The 25,587-nt window shown below is 35.2% G+C and overlaps 1 protein-coding gene across 5 annotated transcripts in view; it reads left to right on the top strand.

Annotated features, from left to right (window-relative positions):
• LOC150096055 (uncharacterized) overlaps positions 1-25,587 on the top strand; it is a 366,639-nt gene that overhangs the window by 264,290 nt on the left and 76,762 nt on the right. For all 5 annotated transcript variants that reach the window (XM_090408865.1, XM_090408866.1, XM_090408868.1 and 2 more), the window contains 3 exons: positions 6,958-7,179; positions 23,634-23,800; positions 23,910-24,193. In XM_090408865.1, coding sequence (XP_090264991.1) covers positions 6,958-7,179; positions 23,634-23,800; positions 23,910-24,193 — 673 coding nt within the window. The remainder of the gene's footprint in view (positions 1-6,957; positions 7,180-23,633; positions 23,801-23,909; positions 24,194-25,587) is intronic.

Here is a 25,587-nt window from a genome sequence, read left to right as displayed (position 1 = left end):
ATATAATTATATTTTAGTCTTCATTAATTAGATACGAGCCCTTTGCATATGACTGGTACAGTATGTCTGTAGAAAAGAATAGTTTTGAATCCAGTAATTTTACATTTGGTGGCAATAAATTACTTTGATAGGGAATGAGTTACATGTTTTCTTATAAACTCTAGTCATGTGTGTGAATTTTTGAAGGACTTGGAGATTTTAAAAAAAAAAGTGAAGGGGTTTGTTTTGCAAAAAAAAAAAAAAAAGAAGACTAGTAGATTTTATACATATTATTAGCTTATTAACAACCACAGTGAGATTCAAATACATTGAATTATAAAGTATGATCATATAATTTGTGTGGTCATGGCATTGTATTAGAGGATTTTGAATTTTTTTTACAAAATAATAAAAGTGAAAAAAATTGATTATTTTATAAAAGGAACAATGACTATTTTTTTTTCTATACAGTGTTAATTTATTTCTAATGACTGTATACTTGGCAGAAATATGAATGAAAACCATATATATGTGAACAAGAATATTCAGCACAAGTATGTAAAATTCAGCATATAAAGTAAATGCAAGTTCATTGTGAATTGATTGAAAGTTTGATTGCACATGCAAATTCTTCTTTCCAGTAGGCACAGATTTTTCTCTCTCTCTCTCATTCTTTCTGAAAATGTTATTTTATTAAATTAAAATTGTTGTAGAAAATATACATCACAGCAGTTTATATGCAAGTGTAATTCTGTATTCCTTAGAGGATGGGAAGAGGGAGCTACTGACTGCAGTCATTGCCTTTGTTTACTTTTTGATGCTTTCATAGATAACATAGTGGTATAATCTGAAATATTACTAGATATTTATATATACTTGGCACAGAAACCAACCCATTGATGCCATGCATAATATTTTTAGAAGCCAGTGTTATATAACTCAAAATAAGGAAACATTACTTTTGAGATTTTCTGTACCATAAAGACAGTTCACAAATAGTACTTTTACATGAAAATTTTACCAAAAAAAAAAAAAAAACCCTTGAAATTAGCAGATCTTATTTATGGTTAAACGTAAAAATGCCTGCCAAAAGGGATGTGTTACAAGTCAAGCATTCTACTACCAGATGCATGACACTTGTGAAATATAGTCCAGCATGAATATGTTAAACAGCACAGTCTACAGTAGTTTGGTAGATACTTGATCCTTTTTTTTTTTTTTTTTTTTTTTTTTTTTTTTTTTTTTTTTTTTTTTTAATTGGCTATATACGGGCTTGCTGCTATGGGGATGGATGTTTTCTGAGTAAAGTACATTGTGGAGATGATAAAGGACAGGCATTAGATCAGGAGCACATGTGGGATACCATCCAAACTGGAAGCCATTTTGATATCCAGATGGGTCAAGATTCTTCTGAGGACTTTCTTTCAGGAGTTTGATAAGAGCAATGCTAAATGATCAGCTTTTTCTTCAGATGATGGTGAAATACTGCCATCTGACAGAGAGAAAGGCAGGAGACGTTGCAGAAATTGCACCTAACACTTTTTTGTAAGGACCAAAAAGCACGGCTGCTGTTCTCTCAGGTGTCGAGTTTTCTATTTAGCCATTTTAAAATCAGACTTAGCAAGGTTAACGATTGGTTTGCAAATGTTTCAGGCTTCAGTGTATGCTGTGTTTCAAGCCACTAATGATATGCTCTTCTTTGACCATCCTTACACACTTCTTGGAAAGAAGTGTGTAAGGATGGTCAAAGAAGTCATGTATATTCCATGTATGGTCAAAGGATGGTCATGTATATTCCAGGGCTTGGAATATACATGAATTTTGAACTGAATGGGGAATAGATCTGAGAATAAAAGTCTCAGATCTGTCTACTTACAGTGCCAAAGAATATGAGGTTTTGAGTGGCTGATGGGAAACAGGACATTCTTTAAGAAACAAAACTTGTGTGAGGTTATGAACTGAATTACCAAGAGAAGAAGTCATTTAACAGCATACCTTTTTTTTTTTTTTTTTTTAATGCTTCCTTTACCCAATAGTGTTGGGGTGAGTAGAAAGGATTATTGGGTATTCTGGTTGGTAGCTGGAACAGGATGCTAGATTATTTCTTTATAGCTTTGTTCATATCTTTCCAGCACATTGGATTTGGAAAAGGGAGCCAGTTGAAGTCATGGACATTAAAAGAAAATGACTTCACTATTATTGTTAGATTGCAGGAAATCAAGCTATAATGATAAGAATTCAGAAAGGTCAGAATGATTTTGGGAGAATGATGAATTTGGAGAGTCATGGAGACAGCAGATGAATGATATGTAATCAGGCAAAGAAATCCTCAACTAAATGTTCAGAAGAGGAGATTTAAGATTAGGCATCCTCTGACAGGAAATATCAAATCATACAAAAGCACGAGTACTATCGTTATGATAGAAAGAATGTCTTGTTTGGACAGTTACTTTTTTTTTTTTTTTGCTGAAGTAATAATTTGTAAGTTTATTTTATTATTTTTTTTAATTTTTGAGGTTTGTTGTTTATTTTAATTATAGTGGTACTATATTTGAGTTTATTATCATAGTAGCATTGAAAAGATTAATCGGAAAAAAAGCAACGGAAGGAGATAGATTCCAAAATCATCCAGTTTTCATGCTGTAACTTAGTCTCAATGGTATCGCTTGCATTCCCTCACATCCTCCCTACAGGCAAGATCGTGCAGGGCAGTGTGATTATGTACCTTTGATTGGATAGCTGTCTTACCCCACTAAGTTTGGCCCTACATGCAGTCTGGTAGTCGATATGTAGTACTGCTTTACTGTTGTTTCCAAAGTGAGGGATGCTTTGGCTTTCCACAGTATGTTTGGCATGGCCTTGAAAGGTATCATTCATATTGCATGTTTACAGGTTTGGGAGACAGATGCCAGAACCCCTGCTCTATGGACCAAACATAGCATCAGCCACTTCAGACACACAACAAACATGATAGTATTGAACCAGTCAGTGAAGGTAATCTACTATATTATGGGTCTAGTTGCTATTTCCTGCAATTAGGAAATGCTAACTAGACCTATAGGATTGATTGACTTGACTAAAAGAGGCTATATATTGCACATCACTGGCCTGCCTGGAAGCTCCTCTGTCACTTGCCAAACTTTGATTATTGTTTGGTTTACTATAAAATAAAAAATAAAATAAAATAAAAAATCTACAGTTTAGAGCAATAGTAAACTATACTGTGGACAGATGAATCATGCTGCTTGGTATCACATATCCAATAATTGGGTATGTTTGGCATCTCAAATGGCAAGGGGAGAACACTAGTAAATGGCACCATTTACCAGCATTCATTAATCTAACAACAGCTGTTTCTGAATGGTTTTGAAACAGTATGGTTCTGGGATATTCTGCACAGAACCATAATCTGAATCCTGTTGAATGGATTAACTGATTAGGGCTAGAAATAATTCCTTTTAAGTGCAAGAGTGGGCAGGGACATTGTGGAAGGAATTGTCACATTCTGAGAGCTATCAAAATTTGGCAAAAAGTATATACCTAGGAGGTTCTGATGCATATATCCACAAATGAGGCAACCTGTTACAGATTTTACAAAATAACAAATGTTGATGTCTGGTTGCTTTTGTATAAATAGCATCACACACATTCTCTGTCTAAATTATGATCTTTTTCAGAGTGGAACATATAATTATCTGTAGTTCAAATGATGGCAGGTACATATGCTAGCATAGAGTATTTGTATGTACACTATGGTTATGTAGTCATGGGATAAGGTAATGATATCAGGTTTGAAAAGGGCATGATTGTCATTATTAATGTCTTACAGTTTTTAAGATGTATATAGGATGGTCCTAAAACAAGCAGATGTTTTCTGTTGACAAAATTTAAAATTTTTGGATGCTTATGGTCAACAAAAGAGTACACTTACTCTTGTTTAATCAGCAGATGATGTTGCTACAGTTTACATTGGAATAAAACTTTGGAAGAGAAACAATATCCCATATGACAGTGTACTGTACTCTTGCACATATAGGATTCCAGAGCCAATGACCATGACCAAAGAACATCTCTCCATACACACACTGAAGGTCATCATTAAAATTGGCTACTGTGATATCATGCTGATGAATCTTTGGTTCCTACTCTACTGTACCGTATCAAAGATTCTGATCAGAAAAATATATCCCATACCAAAGAATATATGTTTCTAGGATATATTTTTGTGATCAGAATTAGGATCTTTTGTTTCATATTGATCAATATATGACTTTATTGGTCAGCTTGTAGCAAACATTGGGCAGTGAATGTTATTAGGCTCATGCTCTAAGGAACACACAGACAGTACTGTCTGTGTATTCCTTACAGCATGAGCCTAGTAACACACAGATGAGTACTGTCTGTGTGTTTCCACAGACAGTACTCATCTTGAATGGCTGGTGAATTCACTGGATTTCAACCCAATGTGCATTTTCTGGGAACATATTGTGAAATGTATGATATTGCATCTGCTTCCATTCAGGAACTATGGGCTGCCTTATAGTCTCAGGGCTACATATACACCGATGTTGTTAGACATCCAGTGGAATCAATGTCATGGATAGTATGAGCTGATATCTATATGAAATGCTACTTAATATAATATTTGACAAGTAGTCGTAATTCAGTATTATGCATATGTCTGTTTATTGATATCTTATTTTTGATTACCTTTCCCTTAATTGTATTCCTGAGCAATAACATTCAATAATGAATCTCTACTTTGCAATGAACAACATGGGTTTACTAAGGGAAGGTCATGTTTTAGCAACTTGCTCACATTCTATAACAATGTTACCATTGAACTAGACAAGGGGAATGGATACACTATGATACTTTTGGATTTTGCTAAGGCTTTTGACAGAATACAACATGACAGACAGCTGCATAAATTGGAGAAAATGGGTTTGGGTTATACAATATTAGCATGGATAAGAGGATGGCTGACTGACAGATATCAAAAAGTGGTATACGGGGAATCTGAGTCTGCAAGGTTTAAGGTAACAAGTGGTGCTACCACAAGGATCAGTGCTTGGTCCACTGTTATTCAATCTGTACATTAATGATATTGGAAAGGATTTGACAAATGACGTACAGTTATTTCTGATAATGCAAAGATAGGGAGGGTAATCAGGAATGCTGCTGATATGCAATCTTTGCAGAATGATTTGAATAGGCTGGAATTGTGGGCATGGGAAAATGACTGTCAGTTCAATATCAGTAAATGTAAAGTCATTCACTTCAGCATGATTACATATTTAATGTCATATTATATTAGTGGGATTAGGCTAGAAGAAACTGATGAGGCTAGGGATCTTGGAGTGTTAATAGATAGGAAGTTGAAGTTTAGGGGCCATGTGGCAAAGATTGCAAATACAACTCAAAAGATAATTGCAATGCTGAAACGAACGTTCACATGTAAAGATAAGGATGTTCTTTTGCATCGTTACAAGGCCTTGATAAGATCTCACTTGGACTATCGTGCGCAGGTCTGATCCAGGGCTGGCCATCTCGGGGGTGTGTTAGGTGCAATGCACCCAGGCCCCACGATCGAGTGGGCATGGTCGGTACACATTTGCGGAAACGTATTATATTTCAAATGTTTTTTTTTTTTTTTTTTTTTTTTTTTTTTTTTTTTTTTTCCTGTGCCAAAATCATTTGCAGGTAAGAGGTTTTACAATACGTTTATTTTGAATCCTTTAATTTTTACCTTTGAAAAATATTTTAGGGCCCCAAAAGGTTTCTTGCACCCGGGCCCCTTTATAGAGAAGGCCAACCCTGGTCTGGTCTCCTGGTTTCCATTGTGATTCTGATATGGAGAGAATACAGAGGAGAGTGTTAAAATTGATATCAAGATTGTGAAGTACTGATTATGAAGACAGATTGGGAATTTGTAGACTGCAGACACTAGCAAACAGGAGAAAGAGGGGTGATATGATTGAGACTTACAAACTACTGATAGGGTCATACAGGATTTCAATTGATGGGATTTTTCAATTTATGGAGGGTGGGGAAAGGACGAGAGGGCATCCTTGGAAGCTGAGAATGAAGGCTGCGAAGAAGGGTGTAAGGGCTAGATTTTTCTCTCAGAGGGTGGTGGTGAGTGATTGGAATGGATTGCCATTGGATGTTGTGAGTGCAAGTAGTGTGAATGAATTCAAGAATAAGTATGATAGCTGGTTTGTGTAGTATATGGCCTCTCTCGATGAGTCTCTGATTCCCTGGAGATTACTCTTAATAATAATAATAAATTACAGTATATTTTCTGCTTTTCCTTTGATTTCATTTTTTCATATATTTATTCATTTTGCCTACCATGACAAGTACAATTGAGTATGAGCACATGTTCTAAGCTGTGTGGTGTATAGTTCAAGACATTGAAACATCCTGGTGAATCTCTGTAATCATGTGTACTTGTTTGAGGCCAAGCACCAATGTGAGTCAGAGGAAAAGCTGTTGTATGTGAAGATGAACTCTGAATCTGTACCTTCGGTTTCTTAGGGCTTAGAATTAATTATGGGAATAGTAGTCATACATTCTGAATGTACTTATGTTATTCATGTCGCAGAAAGTTGAAGACTGCAATGTTTACTGACTAAGTCAGCATAGGTTGCAGTCTTGAGTTTTGATGCTATTTTCACTGAGCAAATGAGACCATAATTTTCCATATCATATTGGTTCCTGTAATATTCTTGTTTAGTAATCTCTACTTAATAAGTATTGTACATAATAGTAATCTGTCACTTAAACAGCTGAATAAGAAGAAAAAAAAATTCTTTGTCAAGTGCCAGAAATTATTTCACTAAAATTATCATCAGAAAATAACTTTGCAATGTTTGTATTTATTCATAATAATATCATTTAATTTTGGCTAAATCAGTCATTTTTTCAAAATCTCAGTTTTATTTTTAAAAATGTAAGTGGTATTATTGTAAACAGGTAAAGAATCGGCTCATTCACCATCTAGACCACGTAGTTCCATGTCAGGAACATCTGAACAATCAGCTACATCAAGTCAAACATCTGCTGTTAGTCATAGGATCAAAACAGCAGCCCGTCGACCCCGCCCAGTTAGTATAGCTGGGACAGTAGTAGATAAATTATCAGCTCCTGTTCCTTCTCCAAAAGAACAACCAAGACAACCAAGACCTGAGAAAAAAGGTATACTGCATATTTTCATATTTATTAGGAATTACTGTGTTTGTGAATTAATTTTCTTTAATATATATATATATATATATATATATATATATATATATATATATATATATATAAACATACACATACAAGGGATTTCTGAGAAGTAAGGTAACACATTTTTTTCCTTTCTCGAGGATGTTTAATAATAGGAAGTTGAAATTATACACCAAGAAATAAGTGAACATGCACTACTTCTCCACACAGTCTCCGTGATAGATCACTTTATCTGTACCATTATTGAAGAAGTCTGTACCCACACCCAGTAACCAACATGACATCACCTTCTTCATCTGTAGTTAAGCGTCTTCCTGAAAGGTGTTTCTTGAGGGAGGCCGAACAAACGCAAGTCTGAAGGTGCTGCTGGGCTGTAGAGAGGATGTGGTGAAGTTTCCCAAAGATTACATTGTAATCACTCACAAGTTGTGTATGGAGTTATTGTTGTGCACCAAAATCACGCTGTTTGTCAGGAGTCCTGGTCGTTTGTGTCGAATGTTGGCTTTCAGTTTGTCCAAAGTAAAGCTGTGCATTTATTGCTCCTCTCTTCAGCAAGAAGCCCACCATCAGATCAAGAGCATCCATGATCCATCTGATCATGGAATCTCTTATTTGTTCTCTGGGTTAAAGTGATGAACCCACATTTCATCACCTATGACTATGCAAGTGAGAACATCCTCGCCTTTGTTGCTGTATCACAATCGATTCTCCAGACCCATCCTCATGCATATTGCCTTGTGCTCCTCTCACAATTATTGGGGCATGTTCCTGTAGAGTACCCTGATAATTATGAGAGGAGCACAAGGCAACACACATGGGGATGGGTCTGGAGAATGTATTGTGATACAGCAACAAAGCCAAGGAAATCTTGAATAATTTCGGAAACTCAAGTTCACCACTTGTGCAGTTTCATGTACAGGTAACCCTCGCATAACGCGGTACTTATACAATGCGGTTTCAATATAATGCGGTCTAAAATTGTAGTAACCCTTGTTGAACGCAGTTTCGATATAACACGGTCTACAAATTGTAGTAGCCCTTTATCTTTTCATATGTTTTTCACTGCACGACTTAAAAATCAAATTTTATCTTTGTTAAATTTGTGTCTGCCTGTATCCCACATGTAATTATAAGTAGCGAATTAGGGGAAATACCCTTTAGCATGCATGTACCTCAATTGTTTACCGTTAAAAATGTTTATTGTTGAAAATTGTCCTTGTTTCTGCCAGGAAAGTACATTAAAAATCATAAGTGTGTTCATCTCAAGCTGAGCACTTTATTTTCTGGTGAGTTACATACGTAATGCTTGCTATTTTGTGTAAAAAAATTATTTTTATAGTAATGGCCACAAACTGCAACGAAAGGGAAAAACCAACATTGAAAACAAAATTAATTTCTCTCGAAGAAAAAAATTCAACATCTTGGATCGGTTGAAAAATGGAGAAAAACCAGAAGTTTTTGCAGGGACTTTGAATTTAAATGAATCAACAATTCGACCAATCAAACAAAATGAACATGAAACCTGAGAAAGTGTTTATTGTTGGGTCAATGATAAGTGCAAAGCGTGTTGCTCATGTACGCGATATTCTAATGGAAAAATGGAGAAATCTGTAATGATTTCGATAGAAGATTGCACCTCAAAATAAAATTCCTATGGATGGAAATCTTAGTAAACAAAAAAAGCTCTCAGTTTATAAACAAGTATAGTGCCCAGGTGTTCAACGCGGATGAATCCGGGTTATATTGGAAAAAAATGCAAAAATGCTCCTATATTTTGAAAAATGAAAGATCGGCTCCTGGATTCAAAGTTTCTAAAGATAGAATTACTCTACTGTTTTGTAGTAATGCATCAGGTGATTACATGACAAAACCAGTGTTTATTAACCAATCCTCAAATCCTTGTGCTATGAAAGATTAAAATATGCACTATTTTATTTTGCCTAAAACATTTATGCATTATGTGCAATGAAGTGTAAGTACAATTTGTAATTTTTATACTTTTATACTATGTATTTGTTTCATAGTTTATGTTTTCTTAACTTACATGAATTACCTGAATTAAATAATATTTTTTTGTTGGATATGTCATTGTTTATATAATTAAAAAAAAAAAACGATTTCGGAACATAACCCTACTTTTTCTATGTGATCTGGGGCTTGCATAACGCGATTTATATAATGTGGCATTTCTGCTGAACCTAACATCCGCATTATACGAGGGTTACCTGTAATTTCACTCACTGATCTTCAAGAACGATGCCCTTAATGCATGAAACATTGTACTCTGTCTTGCTCGATGAAGACCTGCCCTCCAATCGTCGATCTTTAATGTAACCACAGTCCACTTTAAATTATTACACCAAAAACACACCCACTTCTTTGATGTCACCTTTTTGCCATACGCAGCAAGCAGTTCACAGTGAATGTCATTCAGTGAAGCCCCTTTTGCTTGCAAAAAAATGAATAACTTCATGGATACCTGTTTCGGACCACACTCACACGGTATCTGCCATCTTACAACTGGAATTGCACGATGGCAATTCACACTGAAATATCACACTGCAGTGGTGGTCTTTTTGAATGTTATTGATGGGGCTCTCTGTCCATGTTTTAATTTCATTCCCCTTCACCATTATTAAGAAAAAAATGTGCTACCTTACTTTTTGGAAACCCCCTCATATATTATAAATTTTGTATGAAAAACTATGAAAAGAAAGTCTCTCTCACTGTGTGTGTACACACACATACATACATAGTATATATAAATATAAACACAACTCTTTCTTTTTGTTGTTTGTCACACAAATGTTATGATTATAAGTTTAATAAAATTTTTATGGTCCTTACTCTCTGCCCACTGTCTACATCTAGCTGATGTCTGAATCTAAATGATTCAAAGTTAAATGATGGACAATGTATGAAAATAATAACAAATAAAAGAAACTGCTATAATCAAACAGTAGCTAGTAGCTATTTATTGTGAGATTAATAAGTTAGCATGCATATAGAATATGCATGCTAACTTGATAGCTTAATCAATAGGAATAAAAGACATTATTTACATATGTATAATATACAATAGTACCTTAGTTTGCGAGCATAATTCGTTCCGGAAATGCGCTTGTAAAGCAAAGCACTCGTATATCAAAGCGAATTTCCCCATAAGAAATAATGGAAACTCAGATGATTCGTTCCAAAACTCAAAAATATTCATATAAAAATTATTCATACAAAATACATATATCTTCGTATACCTTATATATGTATATCTTTTTATATTTTTATTATTTAAATATAATATACATAAAGTAATCAAATTTATTTAATTACATTACAATTACATATTATAGTAATTGTATTGGGTAGGACGACTTTTATTGTCACTAACGGAATCACTACTATCTGTTGACTCGTTTTCTTTTTTGTGCAACTTTAACAAGGAACCTATCCAATGACACTTACTTTTGTCTCCTTTTGAGGATTTCACGGAAATATGACATTGCATTGTCGTTAAATAGATTCATCGCTTGCACTGCTACAGCCTTACTCGGGTGGTGTTTTTCTACAAAATTTTTCACTGTTTCCCACATTTTACCACCTCCCTAATCTCATTTGAAGAGAGGGATGTCTCAGTCTTTTTCTCCTCCTCCTCAGACGAGATCTCCTCCATAACCTCTTGCTGTTGCTCGCGATGCAGAACCATCAATTCATCAGTGGTAAACTCCTGACCATGTTCCTCCACCAGCTCTTGAATGTTGTCCTCATTCACCTCCAGTCCCATGGTCTTTCTCAAGGACACAATTTCATCGACAACTGGCAGCTTCTCTTCATGAGCAAACCCCTCGACGCAATCAGACCACAGTTTTCTCCAAGGAGAATTAAGGGTTCTCTTGGTGACCCCCCCATTCCAGGCTTTGTCGCAGTTTCTTGACGCAGTTTACGATGTGGAAATGATTATTCCAAAACTCTCGGAGGGTAAGGTTAGTTCTTTCGGTCACTTCGAAGCATCGCTGAAATAGTGCCTTGGTGTAAAGTTTTTTAAAGTTCGAAATAACCTGCTGATCCATGGGCTGGAGTAATGGAGCAGTGTTGGGAGGAAGGAACTTGACCTTAATGAACTCGAATTCTTCCAGTAAGTCGTCCTCAAGGCCTTGAGGATGAGCAGGAGCATTATCCATAACCAGCAAGACTTTGAGTGGTAATTTTTTTTCTAAAAGGTATTTCTTCACTGCAGGACTGAAGACCTTGTTAATCCACTCAAAGAACAAGATATGAGTGACCCAAGCCTTGCTGTTGAACCTCCACATAATGTTTAACTTGCTCTTCTGCACCTTGCATTTCTTCAAGGCTTGTGGATTCTCAGAATGATACACGAGCAGGGGCTTCACTTTGAAATCACCGCTTGCATTAGCACACAGCAAGAGGGTGAGACGGTCTTTCATGGGCTTATGACCGAGCATTGCATTCTCTTCTTCTGTAATGTAGGTCCTCTTTGGCATCTTTTTCCAAAAATTCCTCGTCTCATCGCAGTTAAAAACTTGCTGCAGTGGGTAACACTCGGAAACCATGAGCTTCTGGAACTCAGCAATGAACGCCTCTGCTGCCTTTGCGTCCAAACTTGCAGCCTCACAACACTATGGATGCCACTTCTCCTCTTAAAGTTATCAAACCATCCTCTGCTCACCTTGAAGCCTTCTTCGTTTTCTATAGACGTACTTGGTAGTTTACTTACGAGGTTGGCGTACAAGGCCTTTGCCTTCTCACAGATCAAGTTCTCGGTCACAGTATCACCTGCTAGTTGCTTTTCGTTTATCCACACCAAAAGCAACTTTTTTACATCTTCCAGAATACGTGGCCATTGCTTTGATACTCTCGTGACTCCTTTTGCTACATCTAGCCCCCTTAGTTCTTTAATACTGTGCAAATCGTTGATGTAGACTTCTTATAAAATCTTGCGATGGCGGCCACTTGTATACCTTGTTCATGCTTCCCGATGATTTCATTCTTAAATTCCACCGTAATCATCTCCTTCTTTTTACCGCCTTCCTTTTCAACCCTTTTCTTCATTGGGGCCATTGTCGTAGTACAGTTAATAAAGAACAGTCACTACATTTGGACACAAAATAAAAAAATGCTTTACGCACACACGTGGTCACAACGCTAGCACAAATGTTGACTAGACGAATGAGGTATGCTGACTGAGACTGAGCATGCGAGATGATTACCCACAATCCCGAGTGGCTTGTGATCACGTGACGCTCGGCAGACAAAGCGTATAGGTGATACTCATATTGCGAGACCTCGCTCATTTATCAAGTTAAAATTTATTAAAAATTTTTGTTCGTCTTGCAAAACACTTGCATACCAAGTTACTCGCAATCCAAGGTACCACTGTATATATAGAAATGATATATTATTCATTAAATTAAAGATGCCAAGAAATTATTTTCTTGTTTAATCCTTTATCCAAGTCTAATCAAACAGTTTCTTCATGACTAGGCTATTTGTATATAGAGGCTAATTGCCTTAGTATCTCATAATGTGAGGCATACATTATGGCATACTGTACAGTAAATTGCTTGCTATTCAGTCATCTTTGCAACCAATCATACTGATTATTTGCAGCATAGGACTTGATAAACACCCTATCAAACAGTAGCAATAGTCAAGTAATTTTGTCTTTAAGAGGGGCAGTAGCTGTTTGATTGATTTCGTTGATCAATTTGAATTTAGTAATTTATTGGAAGGTTCTGAGAACCTTTACATGTTCAGAGTCACCTCTTGTGTACATAGTAAGGATCCTGCAGAATTCATCTCAATTTAATTGATATGGAGAGAAACGAGCAGATTTTTGAATCACTTTTTGAAATGTATCCATTTAAGCATAAAAGTTGAGACTCCTTTCGGCAAAGTGCTTCAAGAGTCTATTATGATCTGTTAATAGAGAATTGGTTGCCCAATATTTTTGAATGGATGATATGCAGATGACTGATACAAGCACATGGCATCAAGAGAAAGAGAGTTTGAGATAATGTAGAAAGAAAACTGTCAGTTTCACATTCAAGATGAACATCCCAGAAAGGATAAAAGCCTTTGATTCCTTTTCAAGGGTAAATTTAATCTTCGAATGAAAGGGAATGATTTTTTTTGAAGAAATACTAACAAACCTTGAGTTGTACATTTCTAAACAGCAAAGATGCCATCGATGCTCTGAGTTCACGTGACTGGTTTGAGATGGATAGAGCAGAAAATGTTCTCTTCTAAATGCTGAATAAACTAGTTTGCCAGAATGGAGAATGATGGACATATGGTGTTCCTTTAATTTATCAAGTTTATTCTTTCAGTTGAACTATCTTAAGTTAACTGTAAATTTAAACAGTTCTGTGATGTCAGTGGGAAAAGCTTGAATCACATATTCCAGAGAGTCATTCAGAACTGCATTGGTAAAGAGGAAGGTGTCAAAACTCCTCATGATATCTGAAGGATTGAGCCTTAAATCTTTAACGTATGAGAGAATCATTGGCACTTTTGATATATGAAATTAAGAGAATGGAGGATGTTGGGCAAGAACTTGATGTTATAAGTAAGATTTACCAATAGAATACTTGGGTAATCACAGATTCCAGGAATATTGCTTAATACATCCTGAGTTTTTAACTTTTGCTTGGTCTAACAAAGTAACATTATTTAAGACTTGAAAGTGTATTAAGCTGTCTTTTAATGGATCCTTGCTGATGATAGCAATAGGTACTGCATTTGTTCCAAGGAGTTATTTTTCCATAGTATATACAGTCTACAAAATAGATTGGAGTAACATCTTTTAGAGCAGATCACATAAAGGCTTGATAACAAAGATTTTAAATTATGTGTCTAGAAGGCTGTGTGTAGTGTCAAGGAGATGCAGAACTTTGCTTTCTTCTTATCTGTATTTAGTCCATTAGTAACTGCTAATTGTATTCACTCCATTATTTAAAAAAAAAAATTCTTCATTATATTAAAATGAAGAATATTATGGATCCATCCATATTTTAGCCAAATCTAGAAAGAAACCTAAAAGTTTTGAAATTTACCAGAGGGCTTGTGAGAATATAACTTTCAGCATTGGAGTTGCTTTGGGTTACACTACTTAAACACACAAACTCTGTCAAGTAGCCCATGTGCTTACCTTTTATTAGTGCTTAAATTACGTTTTGTTGGCCTGGCAGCTGTTTTAAACTGTCAGTTCTCATCAGAGACCAGGCAGAAATCTTAAGAGAGCAAAAATTCTGTTCAATACCGTAGTAATCCTATTTCAGAAAGTTTAATTCGTCATAAGTCTTTGTAGGTGCATAATTTGGCTCTATATCAAAGAGCCAAAAGGCTTCAATTTAGCCTAGAACTGACAGTTTGAAACAATTATTAAGCCAGTGAAACCTAATTTAAGCACTAATAAATGACTAACGTAATTTGCTCCTGGGCAGAGTTTGTCTTTTAAGTAGTGCAAATCAATGCATTTCTAATATTGAAGGTTACATTTTCATTACTTTCTGGTAAATTTTGAGGGCCAGTGGGTGTTTTTTTTTTTTTTTTCTAGCAGGTTTGTATGAGAATGCTCCAGTTTCAGATAAGTTTTTTTTTTTTTTGTTTGTTTGTTTATGCATGAACGTTGTTGTAAAAGTTCTGTGTTTGCAGTATTTGTAGTGTGTGTGTGCTTGTTTGATACATATAAAGTCTTTAAATTTAGAGCTAGGTATACTGAATGGCTTATCTGAATGAATACTTATCTGAGCGTGAAGAGAGATACTGTGAAAGAGCAGCAAATGTGTAAGAAAGGTATGAAAAATGATGTAAGTGATGTGGTGAAAGAAGCAATCAGTGGCTGTATTTTCAATTTTCACTACTGTGAAAGAGATACCAAAAGGAAACCTGGAAGACCAGCCTTAAGGTGGGAAGACCCAATGATTAAGAAAGTTGGAAGAAATGGAGAAGAAAGGTCCAAGACAGGAATAGCTGGACTCTTTACGACCTGCAGTCATGGATAAATCCTGACTGAAATCACAGGTCCATCAAGGTAATTCTGACTGGCATAGAAAGCAAGATGCTAGCAGCTTTGTTTCTGTGCATGAGTTGAATTTTGATTTTGGTTATTTCATGAAATATGAGGTGTGCTATATCTGTTTGCTAGATAATGTCGATAAGTTATGGTTTTTAAGGCAGATGGAAGGTGTGTGTGTAGTGCAATTTGAACGTAGAGTTGATGGGCAGTGAAGTGTGACTGAGGATGAGAGTAGTAATGAGAAGAATGAATGCTTATCTGAGAGCAAAGAGAGAGAGAGATACTGTGAAAGAGCAGCAAATGTGTAAGAAAGACATGAAAAATGATGTAAGTGATGTGGTGAAAGAGCAATCAAAGGCACTATTCTCAATTTTCACTACTGTGAAAGTTGAGAATAGTGAATGTATTACAAATGCAGTGAATGACATGTCAAGGATAGTAAGACAGTGGAAGATGCAAAATATGGTTGAAGAATAGTAAAGAAGCTAGCGTGCAAGATATAAACACAAGTGAGGATATTAGAAAAGAATTAGCAAGGTTGAGGAATGAATTGAGGTATGTGCAGAGTGAATTAGGATATTCAGAGAGATCAGTAGTTGGAAGTACAAGAAAGAAGGTGCCAGTGGCAAGCAAGTCAAAGATGAATGATTGATTGCAGTGGAATGGTGGAAAATAGTGTATTATTGTATGGGGACTCCATGGTGAAAAGATGCAACAATAGGAAGAATGGCTGAGGAGAGGAATTGAGGCGAGAAAGAATTGTGAAGATATTTCCAAGAGAGTTAAGGAGAAGAGCAATGATCACTAATGGCATGATTGTGCTAGAATGTGCAGGAAGAGAGGACTTGAATATGTGGATGCATGGAATAAATTTGAAGGTAGGTGAGAGTTGTTTGCTGCAGATGGTTTGCATTTGAGTGTAATTGGTAGTGTGAAGTTGGGTAGATTCTTGATTAGAGGAAGAGGAGAGTGTGTAGCTAGTTAGGGAAACGAAAACCAGACAGTGGAACTGTGAGTGTAAGATACCAAAATTAGCGTGAGATAATGAACAAAGGAAGACAAGATAGGAATACTGGGATTTCCTCAATAGGAGCAGTGTCAAAAGACTTGAATGATAGGGTAAGGAATTGTGAGAAGGAAAACCAGCAGTTAACTATTGTTATTATACACCAATGCAAGGAATATTAGGAATAAGGGCATGTTTGTGATCTTGATATAAATCATTGGTGTTAGTGACTAATGGAATGTAGGAATAAAATGTTGACAGTTATAGCATTTAAAAACAGAAATGACAAAAGTAGGTGGGATATTGATGTTGATTTCATAAGAGTTGTGTAGTCCCAATGTGGAACTTGAAGGAAGCAGTAATGATAATGGCTATGAGGCCATTTGGTGCAAGGTTGAAATAAGCACAAATTTTAGATATTTGTCCATTACAATTTGAAATGTTTCACTTACTCGTTGTGTGTAAACTGTAACATGTTGTTTGCTCTGAAGATGTTGGTTTGAAACCCAGCAAAATAAATAAACCTTTTTATAATTTAGTTTGGTGTTATAATATTGTTAAAATAAGTTATTGCATTGGATAAAGTATGATGAGAGAATGAGAAGTCATTCCTATAAACTGTAACAAAAGTTATGAGTAAGGAAGTGTAAAGGAGATTTTTTTATTTGGTGTGTGGTTAATAAGTGGAATGCATTGCAAAAGCACTCGCCATCCACTCTGGATGGTGAGTGCTCCAACCTTGAATGTATTTAAATCAAGGTATGATAGTTATTTTGGTCTGCGAGTGTTCAACCTCTTGCAACGAGTCTTCAGGCTTCATTGAATCCTAGAAGTAATACTAATACTTGGGTATATAATCTTTTATTATTTTTGTGTCCTGAAAATAATAGAAAATATTTATTGGTGAAATGTGTAAACACTGTATTTCATTTAGTTACTGTCTTAAAAAAAATTTCCCTTTGGTTTCTTCTACACCTCTGAATCAAAAAATTAGAATAATGAAAGAAAATGTGTTGAGCAATTTGCAATTCTAATTTATTGCATAGAAAATAATTATTACCAAATATGAATTAGCATCATCTAAATCTATGAACTTTGTAGATTATATAACTATCCAAACACATAAAAATGTAATATAAATGATAAGAAAACTGTTATTTGAAAACATTCACAAAATTAGAATAATTTTTAATGTGGTTCAAAATATTAGAATATTGCAAATTTTTCCAATTGGTTTGAGGAGAGCATAGAAATAGCATATATTTCAGTAGTTGAGACTGACTCATGTGAGGAATCATTTGCATGTGGATTTCGGTTAATCATTTGCTAAACATGTGTCAAACAAGTGACATATCGGAAGATAAGAAGTTTCGTATGATGTCTACACAAAGAAGGTCAAACTCAACAGTTTATAGCTAAGGAATTGAAATCTTCTCAAGCAAGTGTGAGTAGAGTATTGAGACAGCATTCTAATAACCAGAGTTTTCAAAATAATTGCTGCAATATTGGTCAAAAGGTAATAATTATCAAGAGATGAGAGGGGATTGAAGAATATCATGAAGAAAATATTTTCACAGGAGATGGAAAGAACTAGGTGTGAATGTGTCTAAATCTGTGATGTTGAGATGACTTCACAAGTTGGGTTTTAAATCATGTGTGCCTAAAGCAAAACTGCTTATGACTTCCAAGGAAAAGGCAGGTACTTTTGCTTGGAAGTCACTGGAAAAAAATTACTTTTTTAGCGCTGAAAGTATGTTTTGTGTGTCTCATGGTCATCAAGGGATACGTGTTTGGTGTCTTAAGCAAGAAGTGTTTAATAACGAATGCATGAAATGTTTGGTGAAATTTGCTACCTCAGTCACGTATTCAATTCCATAGTGTACCAAGAATTTCTTGAGCACTTTGTTACTGGCACTGGAAGATTTATGTGATAGCAATTTCCTTTTTCAGCAAGATTCAGCTTCTTATCACACTTTCAAGACCACTACTAAATGGCTCAAAGAAAGGCATTTTTATATATATAAAAAGAAAGGACTGTGAACCACTAGTAAATACTATGCCCAACTGTTTATAAATGATCAAAAGCTAAGGGGGATACAACAAAGTACTAATTATCATGTTGTTTCCCTTTGACTGTAATTTTTGTGCATTTATATTTGCATTATTCTAACATTTTGAACCATGTTAAAAATTATTCTAATTTTGGAAATATTTTAAAATAACAGTTTCTTATCATTTATATTACATTTTTATGTGTTTACATGATTATCTAATCTACAAAGTATGTAGATTTAGATGAAGCTGATTCATATTAGGTAATAATTATTTTCTATGCAATAAATTAGAATTGCAAATCATTTAACACATTTTCTTTGATTATTCTAATTTTTTGATTTGGAGGTGTATAATATTGATCCATTAGTTTATTTCTACCATTCTATCTGCTTATTCCACCTGCATGGTTTGTTTGTCCAAATTTACAGCTGGTAATCTCTAGAACTTGATCAAGACCTTGCAAAGAGGAACATTAACACACTTCTTATCCAACAGTTATGTTTTATATGTTGTCTTTATAGTATATTCCTGGAATCTCCTCTTCCTCTTTCATCACTCATAAATCTCCTACAGCATACTCTCATGAATATCATATGTAATCTGCAATTTCCTTGATCCAAAATGCAAAATTTTCACACTTAGCAATATTGAACTGTTATCCATTTTCCTCTACAATGGCTATTCAAGTCCTCCTGAAGAAATAGTATATTAGATTTTTTGCATTCACAAAATATTTTTTTTCTCTTTTTTGTTCTCTGTTATCATGCTTGGTGTATTTCAGTTATATTGAACTTAGTTAACTTGTAATATTTTATATATATATATTTTTTCTCTCTTTACAAATTATTGAAAGTTTATTTTTCGCTTGGTGAGACTGTAATAAATTTAGTTTAATCCTTTATCCAAGTGTGTGTAAACAAAGTTTGCCCCTGAAAGTATCTTCAGGACTGGGGTAAAGTGGTACAACACCGGGCAACTCCTTGCAAAGGTGGAGCAAGATACCAACACTCCTATCTCAGTATCTCCCATAATGCAAAACACATTTCCTTGCGGATATGTATAATGTTATGCATTAAGGGAAGGGACACTACCCAGACTAGTTTTGACCTTTATTGAGGTCTCTTCAGTGACCTCAATAAAGGTTACTGAAGAGACCTTTAGTGGCAGCTCCTATAGAGACCTATAGGAGCTGCCAAACGGTGTGCCACCTTTTTTATTAAATTACTCTGGATTTAGAGAAAGATGTTGAAAGTTTATTTTTTACTTGGTCAGACTGTAATAAATTTGGTTTAATCCTTTATCCAAGTGTGTGCAAACAAAGTTTGCACCTGAAAGTATCTTCAGGACTGGGGTAAGGTGGTACAACACCAGGCAACTCGTTGCAAAGGTTAGCAATGTTGCAAGATTTCAGCCTTTTTTGAGGCTTCAGTAATGTTTATATCGCCGAAATGAAGCCTGTTGGCTCTTTATATTTAAGTAACTTAATGGTTGCACTTTTTTGACAACTCGTATAGCAGAGTATATAAGTTCTTTACGCTATACCCTTTGGTATTTATTTGGTCTAGCTACTCACTGATGAAGCCTCCAAAAAGGCTGAAACTGCTCTGGGTAGTGACCTCAGACCATAACGTAATAACAGCATAGATTTCCTAGGAAATGTGTTTTTACCTTATGGAAAATACCAAGAATAACGATCAGAACTTTACCAACTTTGCTGAGAGTTGCCCGTGATTGTACTACATGCTAGGACTACTTGCAATTATTAGCTCACGCTAGTAATTGCCGATACCTTTAGAGTTTACTATATTCGGCATGAAACTCTCTGATTCCAATCTTTGAGTTTCTTATTCGGTTTTAAAACAATGTGGGATTTAATATCCCCTTAATTTAAATAATGTTTATATCCCCGAAATGAAGCCTATTTGCTCTTTATATTTAAGTATTCTTTTGTGATTATTACTAAGTTTAAATTTCTTTTTATGCAGATACCATCTACAGCATATGCTCTAATCTATTTTTATATTTAGCTATAAATATATGCCAATATATAGCATACACAATTCAGTTTTTTTTATTTATGGTACTGCCTTTGCCCACAGTGTTTAAAGTTAATTCATACAGATGCTTATGGGGCAGTTGGTTAGCATTGTGACAACTTAGTTTATTTCTCCTTCCTGTGGCATTGTCTATAATAACAGGGTTAATAGTTGTCATATAGCCTCACTGCAGTACTCTGAGAAGTGTTAAATTTGAGGGATTGTAAGAGACTTTCCAGCTATGTAATGTGGGTTATACTAATATTAAAATCAGGTATCAAAAACCACAATGCAGAATTGAGAGATGAGAGGTTGTCCAGCCTCTCATGGACCCTTTCAGTTACTTTCTCATATGATGTTCTGTTTAATTGATGGGTAGTACTCCACTGAACTTTACACATTCCTCCACTTTTCCCTAAACATGTAAAAACACCAGCAGCTGTCAGTAAACATTGAACTAATCTAGCTGTAAACTTAGTGAAACAACTTCTTATCCTCTTTTGTTCTATATGCTTCTGCTCTTTGGAACAGCATTTCACATACTGCCGTCCAAAGCTATGATCCCTAGTTGCTCAAGAAACACATCAACAAATTCGTTCTTTCAACCCTGTTCACTCATGACATTATTTATTAATGTGCTATAAGTGTGTGGAGTTGATATTTTAAAAAAAAAAAAAATAAAAAAAATAAAATTCACCCACAGAGATTGTATGATCTGTATTCTTCAGAAACACCTACCAGATTTATTAATCCACTAGTGAAGATGATGGGAATTTGTGGCTTAAGCCACATCCACCCCCTCCCCCATACGCACATTCCTCTGGCAAGTCTCACTGTCAACAGTTATCAGCTGAAGAGTAGACAATTATATGAGTATACGTTGCTATATTTGTTTTAGTATATATCATTTCAGTTTTATCATTAATGTTTAAATAACCTTTTTTAAGATAGTTAGTTTGTTCTTCTTCAACCTTTTGGTTCTGTCCACTGCTGGACAAAGATTCCCCCCTCCCCCCATGGTTTTCTGTCTCTCCCAACCATCTCACTCCTGCAACTTGTTCCAATTCATTCCTCCATCTTCTTTGTGGTCTTTCTCTTCTTCTTGCTCCATCCATTAGTCTCTACTCTATTGTTTTTCTAGTCTAGCTTCCATCATTGCATCTGGCAATATGGCCAGCCCATCTCCATTTTAGCCTGGTTAATGTATTTTACAATATCCTTGACACCTGTTTGAGATGTTTATGTCAGGTATTTGTGTTCCTATTTCTTAATGTTATTTTTAGCATACTTCTCTTCATTCGATGTTGTGTTGTTCTCAACTTTTTGTTTAGGGCCTCTGTTTCTCCTCCATATATTAGGACAAGAAGTATGCACTGGTCGAAAGCTTTCCTTTTTTAGACTCATAGGGATTTCACTTCTGAATATGTCTCTCATTTTCCTATAAGCCATCCATCCAAGATGAATTATTCATTTGTTATTATTATATATATTTCTAGCTATTATGTCTGTAAATAGTTATGCATATTCTGCTTTTGTTGGTCAAAAGAAACCTCTTCTCTCCCTTTTTTGTATATAGCTGGGGGGGAGATTAAAATTAATTAAAATTTAACTCTTTTTTTTTTTTTTCAAAAGTTTATTTTTCACTTGGTTAGAGTATAATAAATTTAGTTTGATCCTTTATCCATGTGTGAGCAAACAAAGTTTGCAAATGAAAGTATCTTCAGGACTGGGGTAAGGTGGTACAACACTAGGGCAACTCGTTGCAAAGGTGGAGCAAGCTACCAACACTCCTGTCTCAGTATCTCCTATAATGCAAAACACATCTCCTTGCGGATATGTCTAATGTTATGCATTAAGGGAAGGGCCACTACCCAGACTAGTTTCAACCTTTATTGAGGTCTCTTTATTGAGGTGTTGTACCACCTTACCCCAGTCCTGAAGATACTTTCAGGCGCAAACTTTGTTTGCTCACACTTGGATAAAGGATCAAACTAAATTTATTATACTCTAACCAAGTGAAAAATAAACTTTCAACATCTTTCTCTAAATCCAGAGTAATTTATTAAAAAAGGGTGGCACACCATTTGGCAACTCCTATAGGTAGAGATGACCTACTAATGCTTCTGCCTGGTATCTCAACTTGGGCCTGGCTCCCACTGAAGAGACCTCAATAAAGGTCGAAACTAGGCATTAAGGGAAGGGCCACTACCCAGACTAGTTTCGACCTTTATTGAGGTCTCTTTATTGAGGTGTTGTACCACCTTACCCCAGTCCTGAAGATAATTTCAGGCGCAAACTTTGTTTGCTCACACTTGGATAAAGGATCAAACTAAATTTATTATACTCTAACCAAGTGAAAAATAAACTTTCAACATCTTTCTCTAAATTCAGTAATTTATTAAAAAAGGGTGGCACACCATTTGGCAACTCCTATAGGTAGAGATGACCTGCTAATGCTTCTGCCTGGTATCTCAACTTGGGCCTGGCTCCCACTGAAGAGACCTCAATAAAGGTCGAAACTAGTCTGGGTAGTGGCCTTTCCCTTAATGCATAACATTAGATATATCCGCAAGGAGATGTGTTTTGCATTATAGGAGATACTGAGACAGGAGTGTTGGTAGCTTGCTCCACCTTTGCAACTAGTTGCCCTGGTGTTGTACCACCTTACCCCAGTCCTGAAGATACTTTCAGGTGCAAACTTTGTTTGCTCACACTTGGATAAAGGATCAAATTAAATTTATTATAAAATTTAACTCCCCACTCATTTACTAATTTAAATCCATAGTGCAATATCTGCTAATTAAAATCACTACAGTTACGATTTATGGCTATATAGATAACCATATCTGCAGTTGACTGCTGATGTATCTACATACATTGTTGTTAATATTATGCAGGCTCTTCTGGCAAGTCTTAAAGAATTATCAAGGGATTTGGATTTCCCATGTCACTTAAAGCTTGCCTACCTACTTTTATCCCCCCCCCCCCAAAAAAAAAGAGAAAAAAATATTTACTGAAGATGCACTTGCACCATCAACTTCTTTCTCCCTCCAGTTCCTCATTCGTTAGCTAACATATACATGTTTGTGGTGTACGTGTGCGTGCATGTACCTTTCCTGTATTTCCCTAAAATGGCTGGAGTTTGTGTTCTCTTAAATGTACCTTTTAGACTAATTTTTCTCATTTTACTCCTTAAATGTTCTTAGATATATATGTTGATGTCTAACTCATCGTAATTTGATCATTCATTCAGTGGCAATATCAGGTTATTTTCATTTTCATTTTATAGCTTCAACACCAGAAATACCTAAGCCCGTTAGAGCAAAGAGTGCTGGTCTGGACCAGCCTAGAAAACCAAAGCCTACTTCAAAACCACCTTCAGCTTCAAAGTCTGGATCACGTGTTAAGTCACCGCAGCCAACAAAAGAAACCTCTGCAACAGTTGAAGAAAAGAAGGCAAGTTCTTTATAGATATTTTAAAGCAATATATATGTAGACAGATAATAAACTTTATATGGCAAAGACATGTGTATCATATAATATATAAATGAGGTCTCTCTTCCAGGTATCTCCGGCTCAAGTGGCTTCTAAATCACCATCTCCTACACGTTCCCCAACACCACCAGTAGAGAAAATCATTGAACCTGTTCCATTGCAATCTGATGTCAACGTCAAAGAAGAAGAAAGAAATGGTGATGAAACAAATTTAGAAACATCTGGAACACCATCTAAGCCTAGAATAGCATCAGAAGAAGAAGCCAAAGCTGCATTAGCAGAGAAAAGAAAGTTAGCTAGGGAACAAGCTGAAAAAGAAGCTGAATTGGAAAGACAACGACAAGAAGAGTTACGGTAAATATGTAGTTGGAGATAAAAAGTTTTAAAGCAAGTGAGATTATTATTGCTCTAATTTTTCTGAAACAAAATTTAGATATAAATGAGAGTAGAGCTATTTGGATGTTATATTAACACCTAGTGTATCTTGTGTTAAATAATAATACAGTGATTTTTTCATCCCTTTATCAGTCAGCTGTCTAAATGACAGTCTTTATTCTTAAATTTTGTTTCTTCTTTGATGCTCAGATTGGCGTGGTTCATCTTTTGATCTTGAATTTAGCTAGCCTTTTAATGTTACATGGTGATTAGCATTCATTTTGATAAATTATGGAGGCTGTTACTCTGTTAAGAATAATTACTTTTAATTCCTGATGTTTTGACCTTCATATTATCTAGATCATCTAGATAATATGAAGGTCATATTATTAGATCATCTAGAGCGCATGCGCACACACATACACAAGCCACATTATAATTCATACAGTATGCCAAAGAGACAGTGATTTGATTAACTGTCATTCTACTATATATATGTATGTTTGTATACTCCAGATGATGACCTTAATCCGAAGGTCGAAATGTTGGGAAATTAGTAATTATTCTTAACATGATAATAATAGTCTCTGTAATTTATCAAATGATTGGCTGAACTATGATTGATTTTGTGGCTGTTGCCACAATCACATTCAAAGTATAATTATTAATGCCATTAGTTTTTATTTTTAGCTGTTAAAAAAATATATATATATATATAATTACAGCAGATGCTTGCTGCAACAAATCCCCAGGACCAGCCAAATAGGTTGTTGTACAGTATAATACAATATATTACAGCAAGGCTCACTATAGGGAATTTATGGAAAAAAGGATTGATCCATCCCCCTCCATTCCAATAAAACAAAGGAAATAACAAGAAACTGAGGAAACGGCAGAAATCGTACATTGATGATGGAACACAAAGAATTGCCAGAAACTGCCATAAAGCATGCATGACTGCATGAAACAGTACAATCGAACAATAATGGGAGACATAAAAAAAGATGAGAACTAGAAAAGTATTAAATTACAAAAATGAAAATCCAGAATTAATGTTCAAATTTTATAATGTTAAATTAATTCCATTTACTTAAAATCACAAACTAAATTTGTGCCTGCTGTTTCCATTAAAAACAAAACTAGCCTGTGAAAACTTCAGTCAACTTTATAGTTGGCCAGCTTTAAGGGGAAAAGTTATTAGCACAATTGGATGAACCAAACACAGTAATGTCCAGACAGACTCAATGATGGTAATTTGAACAATTTGGAAACTGTATTAAACTTTTTAAACTTCCAATTAAAGTATTTCTTTAATTCAAAGTTTAATTAAAATTTATGAAATTTATGTGGATAACTCATTTCATGTTTGAAAT

This window comes from Typopeltis vanoorti, chromosome 19, assembly GCF_054136105.1.
Source record: "Typopeltis vanoorti isolate ZY-2024b chromosome 19, IOZ_Tvanoo_1.0, whole genome shotgun sequence".
Lineage (NCBI taxonomy): Eukaryota > Metazoa > Arthropoda > Arachnida > Uropygi > Thelyphonidae > Typopeltis > Typopeltis vanoorti.
Note: the sequence above shows the minus strand (reverse complement) of the source record. Positions and strands in the feature narration are given on the sequence as shown.